The sequence below is a fragment of the Phoxinus phoxinus genome (genome assembly GCF_949152265.1).
Source record: "Phoxinus phoxinus genome assembly, chromosome: 4".
Lineage (NCBI taxonomy): Eukaryota > Metazoa > Chordata > Actinopteri > Cypriniformes > Leuciscidae > Phoxinus > Phoxinus phoxinus.
In genome coordinates this window covers 12,733,534-12,761,067 of record NC_136879.1, presented here as the reverse complement: position 1 = coordinate 12,761,067, position 27,534 = coordinate 12,733,534, and the positions used below count along the sequence as shown (strand labels likewise).

Sequence of the window (27,534 nt, the reverse complement as noted above, 5' to 3'; positions counted from 1 at the left end):
AGGGAGGTTGAAAGGAAAAGGAAATATTTTTTTATGTATATAGAGAATCCATAGTGTGGGGTTTTAGGAAATTGTGAATTTCTGGAAAGAGAAACAAACTTTCTTTCTAAGAAAGAGTACTTTAGAGTATTTTTTTGTAAAACTATTTTTTTTCTGTGGTTAAAACACTTCATCCTATTCCAACATGCCAAGATGCATACAAGTAAGGTAATACTAGTGTGACTTCCTGAAAACTAACTCTGTGGTGCTTTCAAAGATGTTTTGAGCAGTCTGATGTGGTGTGGCTATCTGTCAATCTGACCAGTGGAAGACACAGTAAGTGTTCATTATTTTTAGAATATTTTTTCATTTGGTGGCAGGCCAGTATAAATAGTAGTAATACTATTTGAAATTGCATGAATTTACTGTCAAGACTTGAAATCAGCAGATGATTTAACTGCTCTTCATGTCCACAAGGGAGTGCCAGACACATGAAATTGGATGCTGTCAAAACACATTGAAGCTGCTTTATTTTATGAGAAATAGTCTCTTTATACCTATGCATCTATAACATACCAAAACATTTAAAACAAACCAAAGAAAATCCAAATGAAAACCGTGCTAAAGTTTTACTAATGTTATGGCTTTGTGGAAATGCATGATGGGATACTTTTCCAGTAAAGTATACTGTAGATTCCCTTTAATAAAGCAGTGAGATTATCTGAGAACATGCAAATAACTGTTTCTAGAGAGTTGATGTGGTGTGTTGTGCAGGTTGAATAATTAAAATAAACAATTCTGTTAAGGTGAATTGCTCTTAGTACAGAGAGGACATTGTTATAAAGAAAAATGTGTGATGCTCCTAAAAATGTCTAATGCTCAAGCCAGCCAAATGTGGATTTGGATCACATGTATCTAATATTTCAGCTTCACATCTATTTAATGACAATCAAGAGGCCAGAAAATAAACAGCAAAGTGAACATCAGCTCACCGCATTACATAAATGTGGCCTTCATAACAGTGTTCTGTTGTGCAGCTCGCCGGGGTTCAGTTTGGGAGTGTGTTTGTATAATAGAGAGCATTCCAGTGTGCCTGTCATCATCTTACCTTGGCACTCATTTAATAAGGTGTGTGGTTAGTTTGGCCAGACGTTAGTGTCATGCCCATGTTATTTAGCTGTCTGTCCTTTCACTGTGTATTTTTGTGTATGTTTGTCCCCCAAAAGCTGCAAAGGGCTTCCTGGCCACTATAAGAGAAGTGCTGTGTTAGGAGCAGAAGAGAGTCTGTTAGCCTCATTTCCTGGGCGGAGAGTTCTCGGCTCTATAGTGAAGCAACAGCAACCCGAAAACAGAGTGAGTGAGCATGAGTGGGAGAGAGAAGTTATTGGAACGTAAAGCTCTCACAATTAATTTGGTCACCAGCAAGCTCTGACAAGCGAAGGGAGGGAGTGTGTTACAAGAGGGAGCCGATATAAAGAGTGCTGTTCGAGAGAGGAGTGTCTGAAGGACTCTTTTACTGGAGCCAAAAGACATTAAAGTGGACAAACAGAAGAGAAGAAGGTCGAGAAGAGAAGGAACATTTGCACTACATTTACTGCTGTCACTGCTGCGGTTCACGTGTTTACTGCCTGGACACTCATGGACGGTTCATTTGTTTCGCTCTCTTTGTTTACTCCATCTGTCACTCGAAGCTCGTGGGTTGGACGTGGTTAGTTTGATTTTCCTGACATCATCAGAGCATCGTCAGGGTATTTTCCAAGAGGATCTGTTTTCCTTTCATTTCCTCTCAGTGAAATGAGATTAGTATGAGAGCAGTGTGTTTGGTTAGCCATGTAAATGAATCTTTCCACTTGCCTTAGTAGTGAGAAAATCTTGTTTGGAGAGACAACGTGGTTGTAGTCTTTAAAGAGCCATGTTAAACATCTAAAAACACTGTTACTTATTTTTACTGACGGATTGTGAAGCCTTTGCTCTGCATAGAGTTATTAAACTTGCTTAAACTTCTTTACTATGTTTTGAATGGTATTCAAAACATTGCCAGAGCTCTAAAAGCAGTTTTTTTCCTAACATGATGTTAAATGAAGTATTACTGTTAACTGATTATCTGGATGCTTCCTGAATATCGATCTAAGATTGCAGGATGCAACAAGATGAGGTTGTCTGGTGAAATAGTTAAGCAAGACGCATTTAGAGGTTTTTGTGTGAGATGACAAAACATCAAGTAAAGCATCAAGACCAGAGAAGCTTGGAGGGGTAAAAATAAAACTGAGTAAAGAGGAAAGTTAGTGAGAAAACAAGTTTACAGACGTGCCATTATATCCGGACCTCTACATGTGTTCACTAGAGGAGAGACTAGAGGATAAATAGTCAGTCCAGACACATGGATTTGAACAAGCATTTCTGTGTTGCACTGCTAGCAGTAAGTCTGTGATAAAGTTCTGCCAAAAGGAAAAACGTTTCGGTTTATGTACGTTTTTTGTTTTTACAGATTTATGCTTACATATGTTCATTGTGTAGCCTACTAATTGCATGGTGTTTGTGTGTCTCTAAGTTTGTTTATATGGGAGAGCGGTTGCTCCACTGTCTGGATGGATCTCTGAAACAGACGATGTGTCAGGAATTTCCCTATTAGACTGACATCAGCTGCTCTGTTGGCTATTATTCAAGGTGCTTTCCAGAATCATCATCAGGTAGCATCACCTCAATAACCTGCAACACTACTGTGTCTGTTTGATCCAAAGGCTGTACGTCAATCACAGATTCTTGGTGAGCCTCTCTCCTTACTTAAAACTGTTCCAATAGACAGTTTGGGCTCAGATTTGGCACCATGAGGTTCGTTTGCTTGGTACTGACCGCCCTGTGCATGGTGGCTGGAACGGGCAGCATGTCCACCTGCAAGACTGTGGACCTGGAGCTGGTGAAGAAGAAACGCATAGAGGCGATCCGTGGTCAGATCCTCAGCAAACTGCGCATGGCCAAAGAGCCAGAATCTGAGATAGACGACGATGGACAGAAGATCCCAGATTCCTTGCTTTCTTTGTACAACAGCACGGTTGAACTGAGCGAAGAAATGAAGCTGAAGGCTGTCCCTCTGCAGGCTGAAGATGAGGACTACTTTGGCAAAGAGGTGCACAAGTTCGTCATCAGGCAAGGTAAGAACTTGGAGGTGTCCTCTTTCTGACTTCTTTAGAGATATAATCTAACATCATGTCCCATTCATTCATGACAGTGTTGTATGCTGATGTTTGTGTGTGTGTGTGCATAAGAATAACTTTATAACTGTATAATTACTACATAATGACTGTCCACAACTGTACACTCTAAAAAATGCTGGGTTGTTTCAACCCAATTTTGGGTCAAATATGGACAAACCCAAACGTTGGGTTAAAAATGTAATTTAAAAATGTAACCCAACGGCTGGGTTTGTCCATATTTGACCCAAAATTGGGTTGAAACAACCCAGCATTTTTTAGAGTGTATAATCTATTTCCCTTGCAACCAATTTTTCTCATGTCTATGTTTCAATCTGTTTTTATTCATATACTAAAATAAGTTAAAGCTGCAGTCCGTAACTTTCTTATATATATAATAAGCGAGGACATCATGTATCCATTTTCCAAACCATGTTTTTGTCTTATCCTGAATCACTATGGTTCACCTATAAGAAGTGTTTATATTGGGACTATTTTAGACTGGTTCGGGTACCACTGGGGAGTAGCCCAATACCTGCATGACTTGTCATAGATATAAACAAAGAGAAGTAGCTCCAGCTCAAGATGAATGTTCATCCTCAAGACGAATGCAGTTCTGTTTATAAACAGTTCTGTTTATTAAAGGTGAACTATGCAGGTTTTTTACATTAACTGAACAGCTTCGGAGTCATTGGAATTGTTATATTACTTTTTTTGGGTTGAATGGTGGTCGACTCGCACCCCCCTATTGCCCGTGAGCGGAAAAAACACACTGGCAACGTTGGGTCGGCGGGCAAAAAAGATCTGCTAAAATTCTGTCATTATTGCGCTCCCTCACGCTGTTCGAACCCGAATGAAGAAAACGTTTTAAAGAATGTCCCGTCTGCTTTGAAGTCGTTGATCTACTGGTATCTGAGAGTCGACTAAAAGTTTTTCGACAGTGTTGTCAAATATCTATTCCGAAGCTGTAGAGGGAGCTCTATAGAGAAATCTGCGAACAAAAAGCTTTAACCTCACACTGATATAAAATGTCTATTTATTTACTTAAATGGACAGTAGCCATTTAATTGAGTTGGATGATGTAGTCATTCAGTCAATACAAAAATAAATTCCTTCATAGTGATACACCCTTACATATTATTGTTTTATCCCTTACATATTATTACAGTTTATCAATGTTCCCCCTAATTTCTTTTCTTACTGAGGGAACCTTTTCTCATTTTTCGCCACCTGAGCAAAAACATTCTTTTTTTTATAAAAGACCTGTACAGTGTGTAATTACACACAAAAAAATGGTTTCATCAAAAACTGGTTTCATCAGTTGCAACTTTTAAACTTTAATGTGCCATTCCTATGTTATTTGACCCTTGATGTAACTTAGTAAATCGTATTTTTGAAAACAAGCAACAATACAATTTTCTTAATTAAGTTAATTAAGAAGTCACTAAATAAAGCATATTTTAGGTTACCAGAGAATTTTGTACCAGATTCGAGTACCAGTCTTTACCAAGAAATTCTATTAAAAGATAATTTACAAAATCTCCTGCAGGACAGTTAAATTCTTTCCATTAATATAATACAGTATGAAACAAATTAAACAGTTAGACTGATATGGTTTGGGACAACAATTAAGTGTTTTTGTACTGTCAATTATAGGCTACTTGCAGCATTAAACCATCAAAATTAAATTATTGTTTATTGCTTATGAATTTCCAATATTTTATTTATCAGGGGTTTTCAAACTTTTTAATGGCAAGGAGCCCTAAACAATCCCCTTGTGAGATCAATTCTGTATTAGGCTAATAATATAATAAAATATAGGCCAAATAAAATATAATTTTAGAGAAGTATTTAAAGTGACATATCAGTTTAAATGCTTCATTTTATTTCAATATAATATATTATTATAATATGAAAACAAACGGAAGCATTTAAATTGACCTAATAGCTAAATATTTCCAAGAAAAGTGAATATGTGAGCTCTCTTTTACAGTAATCTAAACATCCGTGAAACCCCCGCTACACATGTGGTGGATGTGTAATTGTAAATCTCTCAGGGGTTTGTTACCGTTCTGCGCCCATCATCCGTTATTTCCACCACTTAATCAAGCCAATCTTCTTTAAAACATGATGAAGTTTTATATCACATGCCTTTCGCATTTTTCCTCTGAGTTAGATGCGTTCCTGGTTCAACGTATTTTGTTGATCCTGGAACAACATTCCAGGCCGAAAATGTAGTCCTAAACCTATCCCAGCCCTAAACCTAACCATACCCATAAGTTATCCCTAAAATCAGAGGGAAATGACAACACTGATGTAGAAGCACCTAACCCTGGTTGTAAGCCTAAACTTGAAAAACTATAAACTTGTCCCTCAAATCTGATTCGTTGATTGGAATGTTGTTCCAGGATCAACACAGATGTTGATCCAGGAACATGTTGCACTTGGTGAAATCAGGATCTGTGGTATTTTTATAGCCTAGTTGTTATTGCTGTTGGCTTCATGCATTAGATTGTTAAACTCAAAGGTTTAACAAGAAGTTCTTGCTAGGGGGTTGACATTTTTTTGACATACTTTAGTCTGTTTGTTCTGAACAATTAGGTTGTTTGAACACTCTGATAGCTGTTTGTTCACTTTTTTGTCTTAGACCTGTTGTTAATTCATTGCCACATCAAATAATTTGGTATTTGATGCTTACCACTTACTTGCTTTCATCCCATCTGCACCCGCTGTTCCTCTTTTAACCACTTCAAACTGGTCAGACATAAACATCAGGCCTGTGATCTGATGCGCACGTCATGAATAAAGCTCTATAAAAAGATGGGGCTTGTTTGAAGGATGAAAACCAAGGACACAGAAACATGAGAGAAAATGTGGAGAGATGAGTGTGTTTTGTGTGTTCCTCTGGAGTTAGGGGCTTTCCTGTAACTTGAGCTTTCTCTCTCTATTCTCTATTCTGTGTTTTGTATTTTCTCTCATTTCTTTCTCTCCTTTATCAATCTGAGAGTCCCATTTGACAGGAAAGAGGGTTGCTTGTTTCTGAGGTGTGACTAAGATTGGAAAATATTCCTATATAGCAACCTTGAATTCCAACTCTTGCAATTCCCCTTGTGGTACACAACTTTTTCTTATGTTTTGTGTTTGCATAAAGCTTCATTTGTTTAAGGTGGAATACATTGATGCAATTGGAAGGCCTCCCACGCACATTTACAACCATCGCTAATGTAGTAATTGCTTACTTTCGCAAGGCAACATTACACTTGTTAGAGCCACAATTGTTAGTGAATAACTAGGTTTTTACATTTACTGAAGAAAACAGCTTGAACCAAAGAAAAGTCACTGCCACACTTCTAGGTGGTTGCCAGGGTTTTGATAAGTACTTTAAAAGCTTTGCTATGTGGTTGCTAGGGTGTTCTGCGATGTTGCTGGGTGGTTACAAGCAACACTGCATAATTTGAGGTATAATTCACATCTGTTGTGTAAACAGTGTGGGGTGGGTTATGTGGAAATTTTATTTGATTTAGGGTAAGAGGTTGTTCTAATAGCAGAAATAGTGTGCTTGTCTTACAAAAAAACAATAATAATTTATACTTTTTCAATACATTTAAAAGCATTCAAGAAAGCAGTGAAATCGTTTTGACCTTTTGAACATGAATATAAAAATCTTATGTAGAGTGTTGTCCATTTTAAAATAGATCTTTCCATTTTTTGACAGAACCACTAACTTTAGCAATTAGTGTATGTTAACATATTTCTATAGGATGACAGATTTGCTTTTGCAGGAATACGGATTGCTGTCATCATAGCACCCAAATGGTAATATGTTCATATCATTCTCCATTAAGATTGTTTTTTCAGTATCCTATAGCTGTTTGGCTTGACAAAGAGCTACATTGCAGATTTTGTCACATACCCAGGTCAGACCCAAAACTGGTTGCCATTTTTTTTAGAATAATAAGTCTGTTTTATTGAATATGTGCTGCTTTAAGTCTCATGTTATCACATGTCAAAGATTGTGCTGACTGCACATTTCATCTGCAAGGAAAGTGTGCCATGGCTTAATATGATTGGAACATGATATTTGGGGAAAGAGAGAGTTGTGGTCCTATGGAAGGCGCAGTAAGAGGACAGGAAGGGTTAAACATGTGTTGGAGAGGCAGGTTTTTAAGTCTGCTGGAATCTGGTTGCACCCATTACTAATGATAGGTCTGTCTCAGTGCCTGTTAGGACAGCTGTCCTGAGCTTACCTGAGCAACAGCCTATGTAAACACACACACACACACACACACACACACACACACACACACACACACACACACACACACACACACACACACACACAAATCCCACTCCACCCTCATCTTATCCACCATCCACCATCAACAAAGAGCAGTTCATTTAGTCATGGACACTTTTTTTGCGTGACCACAGGTGTTGATACACCAGGTGTTGGGCCCATTCTGTATATTCAATACATGATATCCCTCAACAGTGGAAGGTGAATAGAACGTGCCCTTAATTTGTAGTACCAAGCTTATTAAAATCATTAATTTTATTTCCCATTGCTTTAGAGACAGATCTAAACATCTTATGAAAGCATGTACAGGTCACATTTCACCCCAAAGCCAAAAGAAAACAAAATAAATTATATTAAGGCATATACTGGCCTATCAGCCAATTAAAGGCCTTTTAAAGAGCAATAAGACACAAAAGAGAACTCAATTTGTTACTGGCGTGCTATCTGTGAAGCGGCTCTCTGTGCACACACCCAAGGCTTCACAGACAGCAGCTTCACAGACAGCGTGGCAGTACCAATTTGAGATCTCTTTAGCATCTAGCATCTTGAACAGACAAAAACATACAAAATTATGGCAAATTGCCCAGTCTTAAATGAGTTAAAAAATCTTAAATGAATGTAAACAGTTGAGAGAAAATCAGACACGAAACGCGTTGTTGCGTAAGGTCTTTTAAATTGACAGCAGCCTAACATACCAGATGCATTCTGTGTAATTAATGTTAATCAAAGAACAAAAGACAAAGGGAAAATCACTAACTGCTCTTGTCTGAATAACTTTTGCAGCTTTAATTAGTATTAATCTATACTTTATACAGTGAAGACAATGGAGTGTTACTTTTCATGTGATTACTTTATTACATTTACATTTATGCATTTGGCAAATGCTTTTATCCAAAGCAACTTACATTGCATTTTCAAGGTACACATTTTACATTCTTTTCAATTCTTGCTTTCCCTGGAAATCAAACCCATGACCTTGGCGTTGCAAGCACTGTTTGAGCTACAGGACAGCACATTTCTGATGTCTTTCTTACCTGAATACTAATGTTCGGCCTACCTGAGAATCTTAAAGCGCTGTTTATTTAATTAGCATCTTTGTGCATAAATAAACAACCACTAAAACATCCAGACACAGTGTCTGGATTTTTTATTGGTTCTTTTTTTTCTTTTTCTTTTTATAAAGCAGTACAACAATTACTACATTTACTTTTTTGATCAGTATTATTATTATTAATATAATTGTATCATTTGTCAAGGTTTGACATGGTTAGTGGAATTAACTCAATCATGGCAGCATCTGCTCTCAGAGTGACAACACTGAGCTTTCAGCAAAGGCCCCTATCTGACAAACAAGTCCTGCCTTTAAAGTGGACCTATTATGCAAAATTCACTTTTACATGGTGTTTGAACATAAATTTGTTGACAGTGTGGGCCAAATGTACGTACATTTGCGAACGCAGCGTTAATAGCGCCATGCAGGAAGCGACGCAGAAAGCGCTTGATGTTAAACCGCAGTGTGCGTGTTGTACCAAACCTGCAGTCATCAGCTAATCAGCGCCTGTCCCCACCCATTATACCGTAAATTGCGCGTACTTAAACACGCAATTAAATGGGCCTCCTCCTCTCTTTGCGATATTCCCACTGCTGATGCTATGACTGTTTGAAATGATCCTGATGCTCCTGATAATTCACCAGGAGGCATATGCCTGGAAACCCGCTTCCTAAGTTACACCTGCTTTTAAGAGGCGGATAATTTTCAGCGCAAAACAGAGGCGCGCTTTCACCGGCTTTTTCTGTACATAACGCGGAATACATAATTAGGCGCAGTTTACGCTTCCCCTCCTATCTCTTTATGTAACACTCACACTTTCCCCTTGACCATCCCATGAATGCATATGCATGACACGAAAAAAGCGCATTTTGCCATTTTCAGTTCCCGCGACAGTCTGCGCTTTCATCTCGTCCCGTTCGTACATACCTCGCCATGGTTTTATGCGCACTTTGCGAAACAAATACACTTGAAGTGGGCGCAAAAGCGTTAGTACATCTGGCTCTGTGTGTACAACCACCCTATAATGATAAAAAACCCATTCACTCCTTTTTTTAAATATCCATAAATCATAAGCAGTGCGTCAGAGTCGGAACAAGCCGTTCGCAGATTCGGGGCAAAGTGACGTCACTTTGTACAGGTCCTGCTCATGACTGTTTACGGACTCTGCTGTATTAGCATAGACCCAGCCCTGATCAAGTTGTACACTGTTCGCTATTTTCTCCAGGCTGTAACGGCTATAGCGTCAAGAATGTCTCGTAAGGAACTCAGGTGTTTTGTTGTTGGTTGTAAGAGTGAACATAGCAGTCTTCATGTACTCCTGACATCAGAGCTGCTGAAGTGGATTAGTTTTATTTGTGTAGGGAATGCACCCCCACATACCTAAATTAGTTTATGTCTGAGCGAATCATTTTACCCCAGACTGCTTTGTAAATGAGGGTCAAGGGACAATACAATACAAGGGACAATACAAAACACAGGTTTTGTTAAAAAGTTGTTACTCAAGGATGGATCAGTACTATACAACCTATCGTGATCCAGCTTATAGTTTCCGGAGCGATACTGGCGACGGCAATAATGGAAGGGAGAGCACGCACTTTATTACAGTCCATCTGAGTTGTTTTACGGATTTAAACAGATCTCTGTTTGTCATCTGCCCCATTGGGCCAAACTGGACCCAGAGCCCAGCCAGGAGCCTCACACACACTGAACTAATGACAGACCTCACCACAGAGACTGAGCCTTCCACAATGCAAGAGCCAGAGAGCAAGACTGAGCCGACCATCTGGAGGCCGAGCCCAACGAAGTGTCTGACAAGGTGTGTGATCTGGCAACACCGTGCGTTCCAGTGGACGTGCTCGTGGAGTACGAGAGATGGAAAAAAGCCCTGCCCACACTGCCCAGCCTCCCTCTCTCACCTATAGACCAGCCAGTTCCCTGGTCCAGCCTCAGCTGTTTCCCTTCAGTCCTTCTGTTCATCCTCCACTCTGCTGCTTGGATCTGCCTCAGGTCTTCCGGTCTCTTGCTCCGTCTTGGCAAGAGGATCCCCTGGCTCTGCCTCCAGCTGCTGAGCCTGCCATTCCTTTTCGGCTCATTGACCAGTCAGCTCCACCTTGGCTCCTCCCACCCTTGATTTCACCTGGGACCATCCTCCTTACGACTCCACCGGGCTACCTTGTCCCTCCAGCTCTGCCTTGGTCAGTCGTTACTCTGCCTGTGCCATGTACTTCCACACCTTCAGCTGCTCTTTATCCCTCCACCCCTTTGGCTCCATCAGGCTCCGCATTCCCTCTGACTTCGCCTTGGTCCACAGTCTAACCGGCTCCGCATCAGTCTGGCGCCTCGGCTCCACCTCTGCGGCTCTATCTTAGTCTCCAGATCCATCTGTGGTCTCGTTGGCTCTTCGTCTATGCCTGGGTCTCCACTTCTATCAGTCTACCAGCCAAGTCTCCACCATGGCTCCTCCCTCCTTTAACTCCGCCGTGGGCCTTCATCATGGCTGTGTTCTGGGTCCCTGCCTGTCTCCTCATGCTCTCGTCTCCTCCCTGTCTCCTCCCCCCACTATCGCCACATTGATTTCTTCCGCTTCCATCTCCTCTTGTATCCTGTACTTTGCCAGAACCTTGTCCTCTTCCAGATCCCCCACCCTCCTTCCCTACCTCCTTCCTCACTTTGGACTATCATTAGCACGAGGATGCTCCTTCCGGGAGGGGGGAGTTATGGTAATGTTCATGTTGTAGTGGTTCTTCTGTTTAATGAGTTTGATTCCTGTATGTTTCCAAGTAAAGACATTGTTATTGTCGTATAATAACAATCAATAATGTGACACAATTATCCTAAATAGTTAGGAGTTAATTCAAATGAAATAAGTAAGTATAAAACTATGGTGTGTAACTCATCCAACACCATGGGCCTTCTTTCTATTTTAAACATCAGCAAAAACTGTTAGGCCAAGAACCACCTATTGAGACAGAAAGACACAATTCTGACCGACATGAAAAGCGACCAATCACAGTTTTTTTCTTCTTTCTTTTGTTCCATTTAGTGGAGGTTTATCGGACAAAGTAGATACTATCCACAATAATTTTAGAATTTCTGTCCATCCAATAAATATTTATAATTTCACCCAAAAAAATCTGAATATACAATTCTGCTCATGGATACATAGTTCCCTCAAACACAACTCTTAATATCTATCAAAGATTTGATGCCATTAACCTGGGAAATCTGGGGCTTATTTTTTTCCAGTGCTTTGGTGGTTTATCTGACAAAATAGTGTGTTGTCTGAGCTATAAAATAACCATGAACTTATTATTTCTCACTTTCTCTCTAGACCCGAATGACACAAAGCATCAGATGTTTTTTAACATATCAGAGATGAAACGGAGTATTCCAGACTATCGGCTGCTGTCTCAAGCCGAGTTACGGCTTCGGATTAAGAATCCCATCATGGACCAAGAGCAGAGGCTGGAACTATATCATGGAGTAGGCGATCAGGCTCGATATCTGGGCACCCGCTTTGTCTCCAAGGATTGGTCCAATCGCTGGCTCTCATTCGACGTGAAACAGACGATGACAGAATGGCTTCAGAGTTCAGGTAAGGTCATGGCTGCATTCAGCTAACATCAGTTGCAGTTTCCCAAAAGCAGTTAATTCAATCAGTTTTAAAATGACCATCCTTAATTTGTGCTCTTGTGCTCACATAATATGTTTGGTAAAAACAGTCTTGACTGTCTATCATATTGTGATAACTCAGAACCTCAGTGAGACAACAATGCAGGATACTGTTATTAATGCTGAAATGAGAAAAAATGAGCTAGAACTTCTTATAGACAGTGCTTATTGCTATAGTTCTGTCAGGACCACTATCGTCAAATACGATTGACTAACTTGTAAGACTAGTCTTATACTGTAGCAGTCTATGCAACTAGTCACTGGAAGACTGTTCCTTTATGAGACCTGTACTTTATGAGTATGAATTGACAAATTTTTATTTACCCATTTCTTTCTTTCTTTGATGTTAGTCCAGCTACACTAGCAGTTGTACTATGTGTTACATGGTTTATACAGTAGACTCCAAAATCCAAATAATCTTGTGTGTGTGTGTGTGTATGTTTAACAGAAGATGAAGAAAGTTTAGAAGTGAGGTTATACTGTGGCTGTAAGACAGACCAGCAGAGTACAGATACATTCTCCTTCAGTATATCAGGTAAAATAATCTCAATAATCTGAAACATAGTGTTGGAAATGTATACCAAAAGAATTCAAAACTGACACAATCTTTAATCTTTTTCTGTGTGTATGTGTGTGTATTTGTAGGACTAGGCAAACAGAGAGGTGACACTGCCGGTCTGGCAGAGATGATGGTGAAGCCTTACATTTTGGCTTTATCCTTCCCATCTAATGGCAGCTCCCTTGCATCCGCTCGCAAAAAACGAGAAGTTGGCACTGATGTAACTTGTGATGAGTAAGTCTCTTTGCTCTCTTTCACCTGTTATACTTTGTTATGTTTAGATACAGAACAAGAAAATAAATAGCAAATACCTAAACACTTACACTCTTCTCATGTTGACCAAATGTCGGAATCAGAGGTGGACAAAGTATACAACTTCCTTACTTGAGTGAAAGTACAGATACTACTGGTCAAATATTACTCCGTTTCAAAAGTAAAGTTGTAAAGACCAATTTTTTCTTAAGTAAAAGTACAGAAGTACTTGTTTTTAAAAGTACTTGAGTATCAAAAGTAAATGTCAATGCATTGATTTATTATTGTTGCATTGTTGTACGTAATACTTACAGTACCTTATGCCTCTGAATCTATGCCTGCTTACCTACCCACATATCAATATTGAATTTATTTCTAGAACACATTGCCAGTAGTGGGATTGAATAAGTGCACTCAATAATGTCTAATGGTTTCAGACACCCAAATGGCTGTTCCCTCAAATAGTGCCCTATTTAAAGTTTTTGGGCTTTTAGTATGAATATGTTAGCCTTACTGTTATAAGCTTGTGTGCTCCAAAACAATGACACAATTCGGAAAATGAAAATCAGGTTGCTAGACATGCTAGGCTGCACGGATGCGCAGGGAGTTCTCGCCCAGAACGGAACCATACCGCCAATCCAAACTGTATGCTAATTGTCAGTCATATTTGACAATAGTGGTCCTGAGAGAACTGTTGGATTAATTGATTTCTATTTACGTGAAGATGATGTACAAGGTAGAGGCAGTTCCAGATTAAAAACGATTGCTAAATGATCAGAAAGACCAATATCAACAGAAGACAGCTGAGACACAAATTAATCAGTTGCAATCACATGGTCTAAAGTATGACCTGTGTTGGGCCACTAATAAACTGTAAGATTAAAACAATCCAGTAAAAATATAAAGTCCTTTGTCATCATTGCGGTCTATGTGTACATTAAAATATCCCAAAATAAGGATTCTCTTGTTTACCAACACAACATTGACAACAAGTCCAGTTTTCTATCTGCAATAATGTACGATAAAAGTAGAGCCTTGTTGTTTAGTGAGTGTGCGTCAAATTCTGGGACAGCGCAGAAGGCAGCTCCGATCGAGCAAGAGAAAATAGATTACTGTGGACCGCACCAGTATGTGACACTCTTTTAGTTTGACGCCGACACTCTTTTAGTTTGACACTCTTTTAGTTTTAGTTCATAGCCTTAAAGGGATAGTTCACTTTAAAATTTAAATTCTGTCATCATTTACTCACCCTCAAGTTGTTTCAAACCTGTATTAATTTATTTCTTCTGCTGAACACAAAGAAAGATATTTTGAAGAATGTCAGTAACCAAACAGTAGTCTGTACCCATTGACTTCCATAGTAGGAAAAAATAATACTATGGAAGTCAATGGGTACAGACTACTGTTTGGTTACTGACATTCTTCAAAATATCTTTCTTTGTGTTCAGCAGAAGAAATAAATTAATACAGGTTTGAAACAACTTGAGGGTGAGTAAATGATGACAGAATTTTAATTTTAAAGTGAACTATCCCTTTAAAGCCATGCTTCGTGAGTCCAGGACCACAGCAGTCCAAAGGCATGCGTAAATGATCAGTATTGCCACAGGATAAACTCCTCCGATTAAGCTCCTGAGTTCTCCAGCGAATGCAGAACAAATAAGAGCAAAGATCCAGTGTGTAGAATGACTTGATAACTAAAAGAGAAGAATTACAGAACCTGCGTTAACATTAAAACAAACTAACAAAAAGACGATGAGAAGAGCGGCAGCCAAAACGCGCCAGTATACCCAATGAACTGGAAGAGGTTTCAAATTGTCTCTTTATTGAGTGGTTACTTTATCTCTCACTACCTCTAAAACCATTTCTGCTCATTAATAATTTGTCTATGTAGGAGATCCAGTTTTAAATGATACATTTTAAATGATCAGAGCTTATAGAAAGAACAGAAAAGTCTTTATTAGCAGCAGTTTGATCAATAAGCCAATACGATTATATTTTCTGCTGTTACACAACCAATGACAAATCATTATCACATATCAGATAATAGCAACCTGCCACTACACATTACCAGAGGTAGACAGTCAAAGTGCTACCTGATAGAATTGCAGGTAAAGTAACATTCCCTGATTCTTGAAACATTAGAAAAAATGTCCCTCTTTACCAGTCACTGGTTTTTAAAATAAACAACATTTCCTCTATGAAACTTGTTCTTAACACAGATTTCATTTAATCTGATTTTCTCTTTATGAGTGGTTACTGAGTGGTATGTTAGTTCTCTCACTTCCTCTGAAATCAAATTTCCTCAGATAATAACTCAAATACTTCATATAGTTTGAGCTGAAATATATGTTAAACTGAAGAAAACAGAAATAGTTCATTTTAATTAAAATTTTAAATTTATTTTATAAGCTTGCTCAGTGGTGTCCCTATATAATGCATTTTTGAATGCTTAAATACATTTTTAACAGGACTTCAAAGAGTCACACAGACCATAAAATAGAATCCAGTTCAACTGCTGTTCAAACAACTGGATGAAAATTAAAAACAATGCCACAAAATTATACATCGCAATTCCAGCTTGGGGGAAATAACTGAATAGGGTGACTAATAACTCAACCCCCTGTCAATTATTTCTATCTAATAATGAGGTATATAAAACTGACTTAAGCAAGAGCCACTGAACACACAGCAAGATAATCAAACCTCCTCCTTCTCAATATTCTCTGACAGAAAAACTGAGACCTGCTGTATGCGTAAGCTTTACATTGACTTTCGGAAAGATCTGGGCTGGAAGTGGATTCACAAGCCTAAAGGATACTTTGCTAACTACTGCATGGGCTCCTGCACCTACATCTGGAATGCTGAGAACAAATACTCTCAGGTAGGGTGTTTTTTCCCCCACCCCTATCCCATTTGACAAATGATACAACAAATAATTTTAATTAATTTAATTACTTTATAAAGCACAAAAAACACAACAATATAGTTGACCACTGTGCTGTGCAGAAAATGGAATATATATATATATATATATATATATATATAGAGAGAGAGAGAGAGAGAGAGAGAGAGAGAGAGAGAGAGAGAGAGAGAGAGAGAGAGAGAATGCACATAATACATATAAAATTATCTAAAAAGTGTTTAGCAAAAGTTACAGAATGTCAGTATCTGGACATAGCATGGCCCAAGTGAATTTGGCTTTTTGAAGTTTTCTGCACTGACATTTTTTGTGGAAAATCTGCACAATGCAAATTATGCAAATCTAAACATTATTACTGAACTTTACATTTATACCTGTGGCAGCTGCAGCTTCATACTACTCAGTTTTCCTTACCTGGACAAGTTGAAATAAATCCTTTAACTCATGTATAACATTATCTGGTGCTGTAAAATAGTGCACAGGCACACTATAAAAATACACCAGAAAAGTATGTCATATACCAGTTAGTTGATAGGATTAATATTTGCAACATGATTTGGTATGCACTATTTCTAATCTTGATACTATTTAGAACAGAAAACAGCATGTTTCGGTTTCCTGCCTGAATTATTTCCTTGCTCTGCATCTTGCAAAATTTAGAGCAAGAATACACAACACCACTTTACAAAAGAGTTGCAATTGTGGCTATGTAGAGTATGTTAGTTAATTTACAATGCACAGATACAGTAGTATCCACAGGTACATTTGACGTCAAGAGTTGGCAATGTAAAGAAAACAAGTTTTGAATGACTAGTTACCCCAAGGGCTGAAATGCCATACACTTTACGTCATTACATCTTAAATTTTAACTGTAATCTTTTTTAGCTTTTAAGTTTTGCCTATGCGAGCTTCACATTTCACCAGGTTTTATTATGAATCTGGTTGTCTTTGTTAGAAGACAAACCAGATCATACCTGAGGATCCTGACTGTTTTTAATGTGTGAGCTGCCTGAGATAATATCCTTAAGGGGGTAGTTCACCTAAAAATGAAAATTATGTCATCATTTATTTCTTCAGAACACAAAAGAGTTTTGAAGAAACTTCAGTTTCTTGAGAGTTTTGAGTTATTGTTCAAAATAACTGTTCAAAATGACATTGGAACTCACTGACTTTCATTGTTCAGACAGAAAACACATTTTTAACTCTTTCCCCACCATTGATGGAATTTTCAGGCAATCCATGTTTTTACTGTTATACGGTAGGCGGTGCTATCATGCATCTTCTGAAAGAGTACGGAATCTCTGGATCAAAATACAAGCGAAGAAGGAGAGATGCTCTATATAATGTAGTGCTGCCTCAGAATCTTCTGACTGAACAAACAAAGACACGAAAGACCTGAGTATAGGTAACATGGTAAAATGCAAACCTAAGGTAAAAGGTAAACCTTAACGCTGTGTTACAGCAAAGGGTGCTCAGCATAAGCAGAGACATACTGTAACAAGCATAGGGTCATATCAGCTACGTGATGCGTGGTGTAGCCATCAAAACATTAGTAGCATAAGCAGCACATACCTAACAACAGCTTCACACCAGAGCTAAACACATAGTCGTGGAGCTTACCGGGGTAGTCAATACGCTAATCTGGATGCATTGTGTTTCAGATTGGCTGGGTATCACAAGGAATCTTTTTTATATAGCGAACCAGGTTGAAAACCCGCAGCCCGGGGGCTGGGCTAGGCAGCGGCTTGCACATGTAAAGGCAAAGGATAGAAAGTGGTGAATACAGCGCTTATAACTATCATAACAGAGCTATTTGAACAGCATCTCAGCCAACGTCAAAGCAACAGCCACCGCTTGTAAGGAATGGATCCACAATCAGTGCACACTAATCGACAGTTCCAATCACTATAGCCTTTAATCACGACCGGCTAATAGCAGCAAAACAAGGGGCAGATGCTGCTGTGATCACAACAAAAATCGCAGCGAAAACCTCTGTGATTGAAAGGAGCTAGAGATAGACTAATACCGTTAGCTGCAGTCTAAGGCCATCGTACTGAGTGAATGAGTGGCGGCGCCCTGATGGAACCCCACAGCCTGAAAGAAAGGGAATAAGGTTTTCCGTTTATTACACACATCAATGACAAAGAGACTTATGCTATGGCAGAAACAACACAAGAAGTGAGTTTAAAAACAGACTTACCTTAAGCTAGCTGTCTTGTATTGACAAGAGCCAAGAAGCTATCGAAGACATATCAATAAAACCTGGCAAATGTGTTCTGCGAAGCCCAACAAGCTACTTAGCATATGTCCTTAATAAATAGCGCCTTCGCTATGCCCATGACGAGGCAATACCTCTCGTAGAGTGGTTCACCTATAAGGCTGGTCACATTTTGTGAATCATAAGCTAGAGCGGTAACTTTATTTTGATGGTCCCTTTTGAACATTCTGTATAGACGGGCTACTAAAACACTTCTAACACTCTAATGAGAGTTAGTAGACATGTAGGCGCAACGTTACTTATAGTTAACAGAATGTGTTAAAGGGACAGGCAGGCCTTTAGTGCAGCCACCAAAGTACACAAAAAGCTGAGGGTCTAAACTGTCTGGTGCATTCAATATAAATGCACAAAGCGGGTACAGGGCAAAGCATTTGTGGAAGGGGGTCCTCATCTGCCGTGGGCTCGTCACCCTGAGCCCTGAATGGCGTTGAGAGCACCTTAGACACTAATCATTCCTTGGCTTAAGAATGACCCTACAGCCATTAGTGCCAAAATCTATGCAAGACTCGCTGACTGGGAGAGCTTGCATATCACCTACTCGCTTAACAGAAGCGAGCGCAAGCAAAAGTGCCGTCTTGTCGGAGCTGATAGCCTAGTGGGCAGAGATCTGACATATAGCGCTGTTGCACTTTGGGCGACTCATGGACCTTTCCATATCCGTATTTGCATGCGTTCGGTCAGCGGTTTGTGAGCGCATCCACTCCCAGTGTGGAGTGCTCCACTAGGGAGAAAATCAGTGGACAGAGTTCTCTACTGACGCAAAGAGGTCAACTTCCGCTCATCTAAATTTGCTCTATATCATATTCACTGTCTGTGGGTATAGCCTCCATTCTCCTTGGGCTACCCTGTGCCTCGACAGCATGTCTGGGCGCAGTTGAGATGGTTGGGGAGATGGACAGCTTGAGTAGATAGGAGATGCTGGTTTGCCCACATCAACAGGCTTATCACGAGCGTGAGAAGAGGGTGAGAATGGAAATAAGAACGTTGTGGCCGAAAGTCCTTGGGCTTTACTGCTCTGTCTGAGTGTGCGGTTTCGAAGCATGGGTCGCTGCGTTCTGGAGGAGCACTGGGACATCAAGAATTTTATACAAGACACATCTTTATTGTTTTTTGCATCTTTATTGTCTCACAAGGGATTCAACAACTTCCCAATGGGATTCATCCCACTGGGCTCACGGAGGCATTCAGGTGGTTGGCCTTCTCCGCGTCCTTCAATTTTGTCAAGGTAAGCCATAGGTGTCTGTTGAGCCCGAATACAAATGGAATGGAAAGCCCGATGGATCTTGGTAGCTTGCAGGGCCAAGCCGGTGGCGCTGCGAAGCTCCTCGTCGAAATGCTTCAGCATCTTTGCTTGGAAAACCTGCAGGATAGCTATCGAGTGGAGGCCTGACACTGCCTGGCCCGTCACTGCATACACTTTCCAAGTGATGCTAGCAGTGGTGCAACATGGCTTGTTTGGGGGCACAACAGAGGACTTCACTTTGAGTGATACAGAGGGCCAGAGGTGAGCGCCAATAGCTTTCTCGATCCGGGGGAATATTGTATTACCCCAGCAGGTCTCCACTGCCGTGAGAAGCAGAAAACCCGATATGTGAGCATGAGCCCTGTCGGGGGCGGGGCATGCCACATCTTGGGAACCTTGTTGTGCACTTCGGGGATTTAGCCTGCTGTGCTTTAGATCAGCAGGAGGAGACCATTCCAAGTCGAGCTTCTCAACTGCCTTGGAGATTATCCGAATAAACTCGTCATCAATATGGCCAGATGACTCAAAATGGCTGGCCAACCAGTTCTCTAACTCAGAAGGCGCTGTTGACATGGGCATTATCATGCTCCCCTTCTGGTGCAGCGAATGAGATGAGGTTGTGAACCCTGGATGGCGCTCAAAAGTTTGCTGCTTCTTCTCTGTGGCTCTGTTGAAGCGGCAGAGGGGAGCTATCCTTCTCCGGAGAGTCTTAAGCTCATCGTGTCACAATGAGGGCAGCTGGGCACCTCAGTGGCTCACCTCCTTGTGCATGTGACCCAGGCACACAATGCACATATAGTGATCGTCTGGGAGCTCTATGGGTCCTGCACAGGTGATGCAAAGTTTGAAGCTCATCTTATTTGAATTCTGCTGGAAAATTCAAAGGTATTCTTGAAGTAATCCACTTTTTGCGAAGACTCAACGACAAACGAGAGGCTTCTGTCTTGCGTCTGAAGGAAAAATTCCATTCAGCACAGCATTGTATAGCACGTGAAGCCCTCCATTTGTTCGCTTGAGCGCCATCGACCATTGCAGGGCAAAAGCTTTGAGCAAACCAGTCTTCAGTATTCTTAGGAGAAAGGTGCTTCCCCATAAGACCATCTTGAAAGGGAACTGAACCTTATCCCCCCCCCCCCCCCCCCCCCACACACACACACACACACACACACGCGCGCTTAAGCAAACAGTTTTACAACACTTCCCTATAATAATAAAAAATTAGAAGGTATGTTCAGACTTTTTTTAATAATGTACACCTTGGTGTCATTAGCTAGACACCAGTAAGATATTACAATGATACTCACAGCTAGTTATTCTTTCAAATGATTTTTAATATTTGGACTGGTTGTATCAATAAGGATTAAATTAAGCAGTTATATTAAGTTTAGACTTAATCAATTATTTTGGGGTTAGATTTAATTTTTATTTGAGTTTTCACTGTGCAATTTTTTTACATTTTCATTTTTAAATATTCTACCAATTATACAACTTCATCTGATTATCAAAATGCCATTATGTAATGTAAACTTGACCTATAAATAGGCTACTAATGAGACCATGTGAATGAGTGAACAGGTAACTGATATAAAGGTAACATGTTTAAAGTCTCTCAGTTTAGTATAAATCACTTTCAGCTCACTACTGAATTCACTTCATATTTTACCATTTTGGGTGTAAAATAAAATAAGACATGCGTTGCTTCTCTGTTTCATTGTAGTACTAGTATGTGTATTTGTTTCACACAGATATTAGCCTTGTACAAACACCACAACCCTGGTGCATCTGCTCAGCCATGCTGTGTACCTGCAGTCTTCGACCCTCTACCAATTCTTTACTATGTGGGAAGACAACACAAGGTAAATGCCTCTTTTGCATTTTTTAATGGCTTATTTTGAATTCATACAATGGAGGAACTCTTCAATATACTACAATATATACATTGACCATGTATGGCTATATTGATGCATATAAAATGTAGAAATGAAGACAAAAATAGCATTAGGCCTACATGTAATATTCATAATGTTTTATCGTTTATTGTGTATGTACACAATAAACGATAAAACATTATGAATATTACATGTAATGCTATTTTTGTCGTTATTTCTACATTTTATATGTAGAAGGAACATAATTAAGGAACATAATTTTCACATATCACCTGGATTATATCTGCTGTAACTCATTCTGTAAATGTGTATATATGTGTGTAGAAACATTAACATTAATATGGGAACATGTATATGCAATATATGTATATTGAATGAAACTTGGTACATATGTACAGTTTGCGGCCCTGGACATTTTCAGAAATGGAGCCATCTCAAAAACGCCTTGTGGCGGCCATTTTACTTTCCGCCATAACTGAATTATGTATATTGTATTATATCTCCTAAACCAAACAGGATAACATGGAAAGTGTGATGTCTTTTGACATCAGTTTTAAGACATTTTGACATTAATTTTCAGTTTTAAATTACACTTTGAATAACAGATTTCCAATGGGTCTGTTTACGCCTGGTCATTCATGCGTTTTAAATGGTCACTATCCGTTTTGTTAAAAACTGTTCCATTTACACTGGGCAACGTAACTGTCTCTGCAAAACTAATATAAATCTATTCTTTAATTCCTGCACTATATGCAAATTTAACAGCGTTCACGTCAAAGAAAGCAAGATCAAAATCAAAACGCATCGGCTTGCTGAAGAGATGTTCAGCTTCTTCTCTGCTGTGCTGCGGTAGCTCTGTCATATCTGGGTACCGGGAGCCGTTATAAAACGCTCTTGCATGTTTCGTTTTTACCATTTTACGAGTAAAATTTACATTTGTGGCTTCAACAACCAGATGCAATCTGTCCAGTTTTATCTGGAATGCGAATGGAGCGTCTGGCGTGAGTGATTTCAATGTTAAGTCAATTTAAAGACGCGTTTACGCGCGTCTAGAGGTCCTGCGGTGCGAATGAGGCATGGAATTCACCTCATTCACACGTCAATTTAGTTTTGGACGTGCGAATGGATTTAAAGGGTGACTAAACCCCTGGTCAGAGCCTGACTCCACCCACTGGCAATTTTTGAAAAATGCTGGAAAAGTGGGCGGAGCCCAGTGGAGAGGGGGCGTGCACCTGAGACATGTCTCTCTGTAGGTAAGGGCGTGGTTAGCTGGTACCCTCTTACATCACAGGGTACCACAACTGCCAATAGGAAAATTCAACTGCAGTAGCCACCGTTCAACCTGAAGAGAGCAGCACTCAGACGTTTTTACACCATATATTGTAGAATTAAAACACTTTATACCCAAATGTCAAAAAAAAAAAAAAGTTGTTTTAGGGTTTAGTTACCCTTTAAAATGTTCAATTATCCAACTAGACGCGATAGACGTGAATGCTCTCGTGCCAGCGATTAACCCTCAGTGTGCCAGTGTTGGCACGTGTGCCATAGGTTGCCTATCCCTGCTCTATAGTGTGGAGTGCCGCGAATGTGACCAGGAAAGCACACCACACACTAACAGATTCCATTCACAGACAACAGAGTGCCGCCTGTGAACACGGGAAATCCCGCAAAATCTCTTGCATCAAACGTGAGTTTAAAGTAAACAAACATGGCGAACAACTGGCACGAAGAAATGGTGCTTATAGTGTATGCATTGTTTTTAAGCCAGAGACGCACCAAGCCGGCGGGCTGCCGTCGGGCTGTTTTTGAGCATCAGCCGATGTAGTGTTCAGCACCGTTGGCTCTAGTCAACACAGTTGGCTTTCATTAGCGCTCGTTCTTTGGCATGGGTGTTTGTTGACAGAACATGACAGAAATGTTTATTAATGTGCACTGTCCCTGTAATAATAAAAACAAGTTTTAGAATGCCATGGATTCAGCATTCATGGATTAGTTCAGCATTAAGGATGTCTCTGAAAGGTGTCCAGCTATGAAAGAGGCACATACAAGGATGCTACTACATGCAGTGGATGCTGCAAGAAAATAATTTAAAAAGATCACCCTGGGCACTGTGGACCAACTGTTGTCGTTCTAGCCATAGCACATGTGTCAGAGCTGGACATTGAGGAGTTGTGGGTGGCATTTAGGACTGGCAAGAATTTCAGATACATACCTGCCCATGAGATTGCCAAGTCTCTGGGTCCTGACAAATACAAGGCCCTTCTTGTGTTCCATGCCTTCACTGGCTGTGACACAGTCTCTGAATTTGCAACCAGGGGACAAGAAGACAGTATGGGATACCTGGAATGCAGATGAAATGGCAACATAGGCATTCATGGATCTGTCAAAGGCCCCAAAAAGCATTCCAGAGGAGGTCATTTTCATTGTTGAGCTCTTCACAACTCTCCTCTACGATTGCATCAGCAGCCAACTCAACACCGATCAAGCTCGGCTTGAGTTATTCACAAAGAAAGGAATGAGGAATGGAGCAAATCAAAAAATGATACCGTTATCATTTCTGCATAACCTTCAAAAACGTGAATTTGTGAAACCGGTGACGGCATGGACATGCGGATTACGTGTCTAGTCCACAGGCATGCACGTTTGAATGCGTATGTGCGCGGACGCATAGTCTTTGTTTACAAAGTGCAGCACCTCAAAAGAGCAGTGTACCAAGGAGGAGGACACTGTTGGGGACAAGCACTTGAGGTGGCACCAAATATGCCATCTCCAACAGACTGGAGTTGGATGGACCCAAGCGACTGGAGACCATTGTGGTAAACTCTTCCACAGGCAAGCCAGTCCATCCTTAAACTCTTACAGTAAGTTGTGGCTACAAGAAAGGCTGCCGTTGGCATTGCAAATGCAAAAAAGCCTCCTTAAAGAGCACAGCTCTGTGTCATGTGGAGGAGACTGTGAAGGAGACATTGAAGTAAATAGGTTCAACAACAACAAATCAATCAAACAAACGTGTTTCTGAAATAGATTTTTTTGAAGTAAATCTTTGTGTTTGACACATTCTTTTTAAGCTATGTTGCTAAGGTCATACTGAATATTCTACTCTTTACAGTTACTGCATTGTCAAGGTTAATTAACAAAAGGATTAAGCTTTTTAAACTCTACACAACATGCTTGCAACAGACATGATAAGTCTAGCCTAGGTTCTCGTGATTTCCTTCTAACAACCCTGAATTCACCATTAACTATTCACCTGAACAGTTTATGATGTTGTATATGGTATCATTGTAATCCTTGACCATCAGAACATAGGGGTAGACATAATCTTTTATGTGTTATCATGTTTGATTCATGAGATATGATACAAAATACATAATTTGGCTATGGCGAAAAGTAAAATGGCCACCACGAGGCGTTTTCTGAACATTTTCAGGGGGCCCCAAACTGTACAAGAGTACCAAGTTTCATGCTTTTATGAAAAATGTAACATATCACTAATATCTAATTCCCAGCATGCTTTGCTTCTGTTTGTTAAGAGTTAAGAGTAAATGTTAAAATTAAATAGTTATTTCATGTCTTTTTGGTCAATATTAATTTATTGGGAGATATGTTAGTGTGTAATGTAATGTATAATGTAAATAATTATAAAATTTAAGAAATATGTTATATTATATACTTCTATATGTGTATATACTGCATGAGTAAATATATGGGCAATATATTTATTACACATGCAGTACCATATCACATGTAGATATATATGTTATGAAGTATATTACTGAATAAAAAATTACATACATTATGATATAAATGGAAATATACAGTATGAAAAGTGGCAATTCCTTAGGGAATATTCAATATATTGTAATATATTAACACAATATATTATTCTGTATATTTTCAATATAACCATTAAATCCATTAATATATTGATCATTCATATTTATGGAAATATATTTTCTTTGCGTAAGGGTGGATATATAGATTTGTGTAATGGTAAGCAGTTCAGGCACAAATAGTGTGTTCTTTGGAGTAAAACAATTTAGTATAACTACCATCTAACACAAATGGACTTAAGAAGTACTTCACCTGACAAGGTTTTGTGATAGAATATTCTACATATTCATTAATGTGAATTAATAATTTTGTCTTGGCTCTGTTTCTAGGTGGAGCAGTTGTCCAACATGGTGGTGAGGAACTGCAAGTGCAGTTAAGATATGCCTATATATCATTATTTTATCTTCAGAAAGTGCTCCATGGCACTATCTCTCTCTGGATGATAAGTAAGCAAACACACAGATAGATGGACAGATAAAGTCTCACTGGGGAGGAAAATCAGGAGCTGAGACAACTGACGAAGATGGGAAAAGGAGATAAGAGAGTGGCAAAACATGGAGGGAAAATGAAAGAGAAGGAAATAATGTCTTTGAAAATGAGGCTCTCAGCTATGCCCTCAATGTCACGAGAGCACACAAAGACATTCCGTTAAAGCATTTCACAAAACAAGCTCAATATTAAACCAAATATATGCTTTGTTATCTTTTTAAAATGTTTATTACTCATAACCATTAATTTATTGTGCTTGTTAAGTTCATTATTTGATTGTACCATGAGGGCAGCCGTGTAGCATTGCATGCCAAATGTTCAATGAAAACTTCTAATGGTGCTGTACTGATAAAGGTAATGTTGTCAAAGGAACATCTAATGTGTCAATTAATGGTAAATACACATTAAAGAGGAGTGTTTGCACTAAACAATGGAGGTGAAGGCTCATGACATACAGCATGTGGCAAGAAAGCTATTGGCATTGGAGCATGCGTGATTTAAATGCTTTAATATTTGGGTGGTTTTCTTTTAATGTGCGGGATGGGTTTTACTGTTGTGCACAGCTGTGCTCTTAAACCCTTAGGACCTCACCTGAACAGGTGTTCCTGTGAACAAGATCTGAGTGTAGACCAGGTGAGGTCTCAGCTTTTGAAAGCAAGAGGAACACTCGAGGGTTAGTAGGCCCACTGAATGGTAAACATTCCAAAGCTCCTATGTGCTCCCCAACTACATATTGCACACTATCAAGTGTCACAGGAAAATGTATTTTATAACTCGCCTCTTCAGGTCCTCCTGTAGTCAGGGTCTTTTAATTCTCAAAAATATCCACAGCTTTGCAAAAGGAATGTGTTGGTCAATCTCAGCAAAACATGTTTGGGTCACATTTAAAAAAGAAAAAGAAAAAGATATTATTTATCACAAATGTGAATCTTCATTTTTGGACTATAAATATTGTTTGCATCATGTGATTTTCTTGACAAATTTACTGTAATATAATTTTTTTAAGAATTATTTTAGACACTGTAATGCATCTAGTCAATTCAGTTATTATTGTTTACAGTAAAGACAGTACAACAAATACATAAGTGATTTATTAATACATTAAATTAATAAATGTATACAATTTAAGTATTTTTTTATTACAGTAAAATAATGTACTTGTCATGAAAATAATGTCAAAATACAAATAATCTTGTCCTAAAGACAGGCTTCATTTTCTTGCAATATATATATATATATATATATATATATATATATATATATATATATATATTAATTATTCTGGTTTTGAGATAAAATTTTACAGATTTGATCAAATTCACCCATGTGTGCAAGTGTGTATCTTGATGTATTAGTGTTAATGAGGAATTTTGAGTAAGTAAAGAAATGATTGTGACTGTATCTATGTGTGTGTATGTGTGTTCAGTTGTTCAGGCCTTGTGCTGGCATCTGTATGAGAAGCATTAGTGTGTATATTTATAGAAGCTCCATGTTTTTGAGTGGTGAGAACTGTGTTCTGTGTATTAGTTTAAATAAAATGTGGCCGAGACTACACTGCTCACAAACTCAAAGCACCCTTCATTGAAGTACATGGCTTTGCAACATCTTTCAATGTACATACTGCCATATAACATGTATATTGCAAGTGTTTTAAATTGGTTTCATTTGAAAAATATGTCACATTCATGCAGTGTTTATTATATACTTACTTTTACTTTTTTGCACTTATTTTGTGCCATTGTGACCCAATCATTGTTTCAATAAACAAAATAAATAAACAAGGCTCTCAATCCACAAAATCTTAATGGAAAGACAGATTTTTATCATAAATTCTAATTGTCATTCCCATAAAAAAATATAATTAATTCCTGTGATGTAGG

At 39.1% G+C, this 27,534-nt stretch overlaps 1 protein-coding gene across 1 annotated transcript; it reads left to right on the top strand.

Annotated features, from left to right (window-relative positions):
• The first annotated feature begins 1,329 nt into the window (after positions 1 to 1,329).
• Positions 1,330 to 26,540, top strand: tgfb1a (transforming growth factor, beta 1a). Its single transcript, XM_079609329.1, has 9 exons — positions 1,330 to 1,687; positions 2,531 to 2,669; positions 2,782 to 3,131; positions 11,850 to 12,113; positions 12,639 to 12,725; positions 12,836 to 12,983; positions 15,732 to 15,882; positions 21,188 to 21,298; positions 25,495 to 26,540. Exons 3-9 carry the CDS (start codon positions 2,807 to 2,809, stop codon positions 25,540 to 25,542), a joined length of 1,134 nt encoding a protein of 377 aa, XP_079465455.1. The 5' UTR covers positions 1,330 to 1,687; positions 2,531 to 2,669; positions 2,782 to 2,806; the 3' UTR covers positions 25,543 to 26,540.
• Positions 26,541 to 27,534: the final 994 nt, after the last annotated feature.

Coding starts and splice junctions, on each gene's coding strand:
- tgfb1a (XM_079609329.1), top strand. CDS start 2,807: ATGAGGTTCGTTTGCTTGGTACTGACCGCCCTGTGCATGGTGGCTGGA. Junction 12,726..12,835: donor ATTCTCCTTCAGTATATCAG/GTAAAATAATCT, acceptor GTGTATTTGTAG/GACTAGGCAAACAGAGAGGT. Junction 15,883..21,187: donor CTGAGAACAAATACTCTCAG/GTAGGGTGTTTT, acceptor TGTTTCACACAG/ATATTAGCCTTGTACAAACA.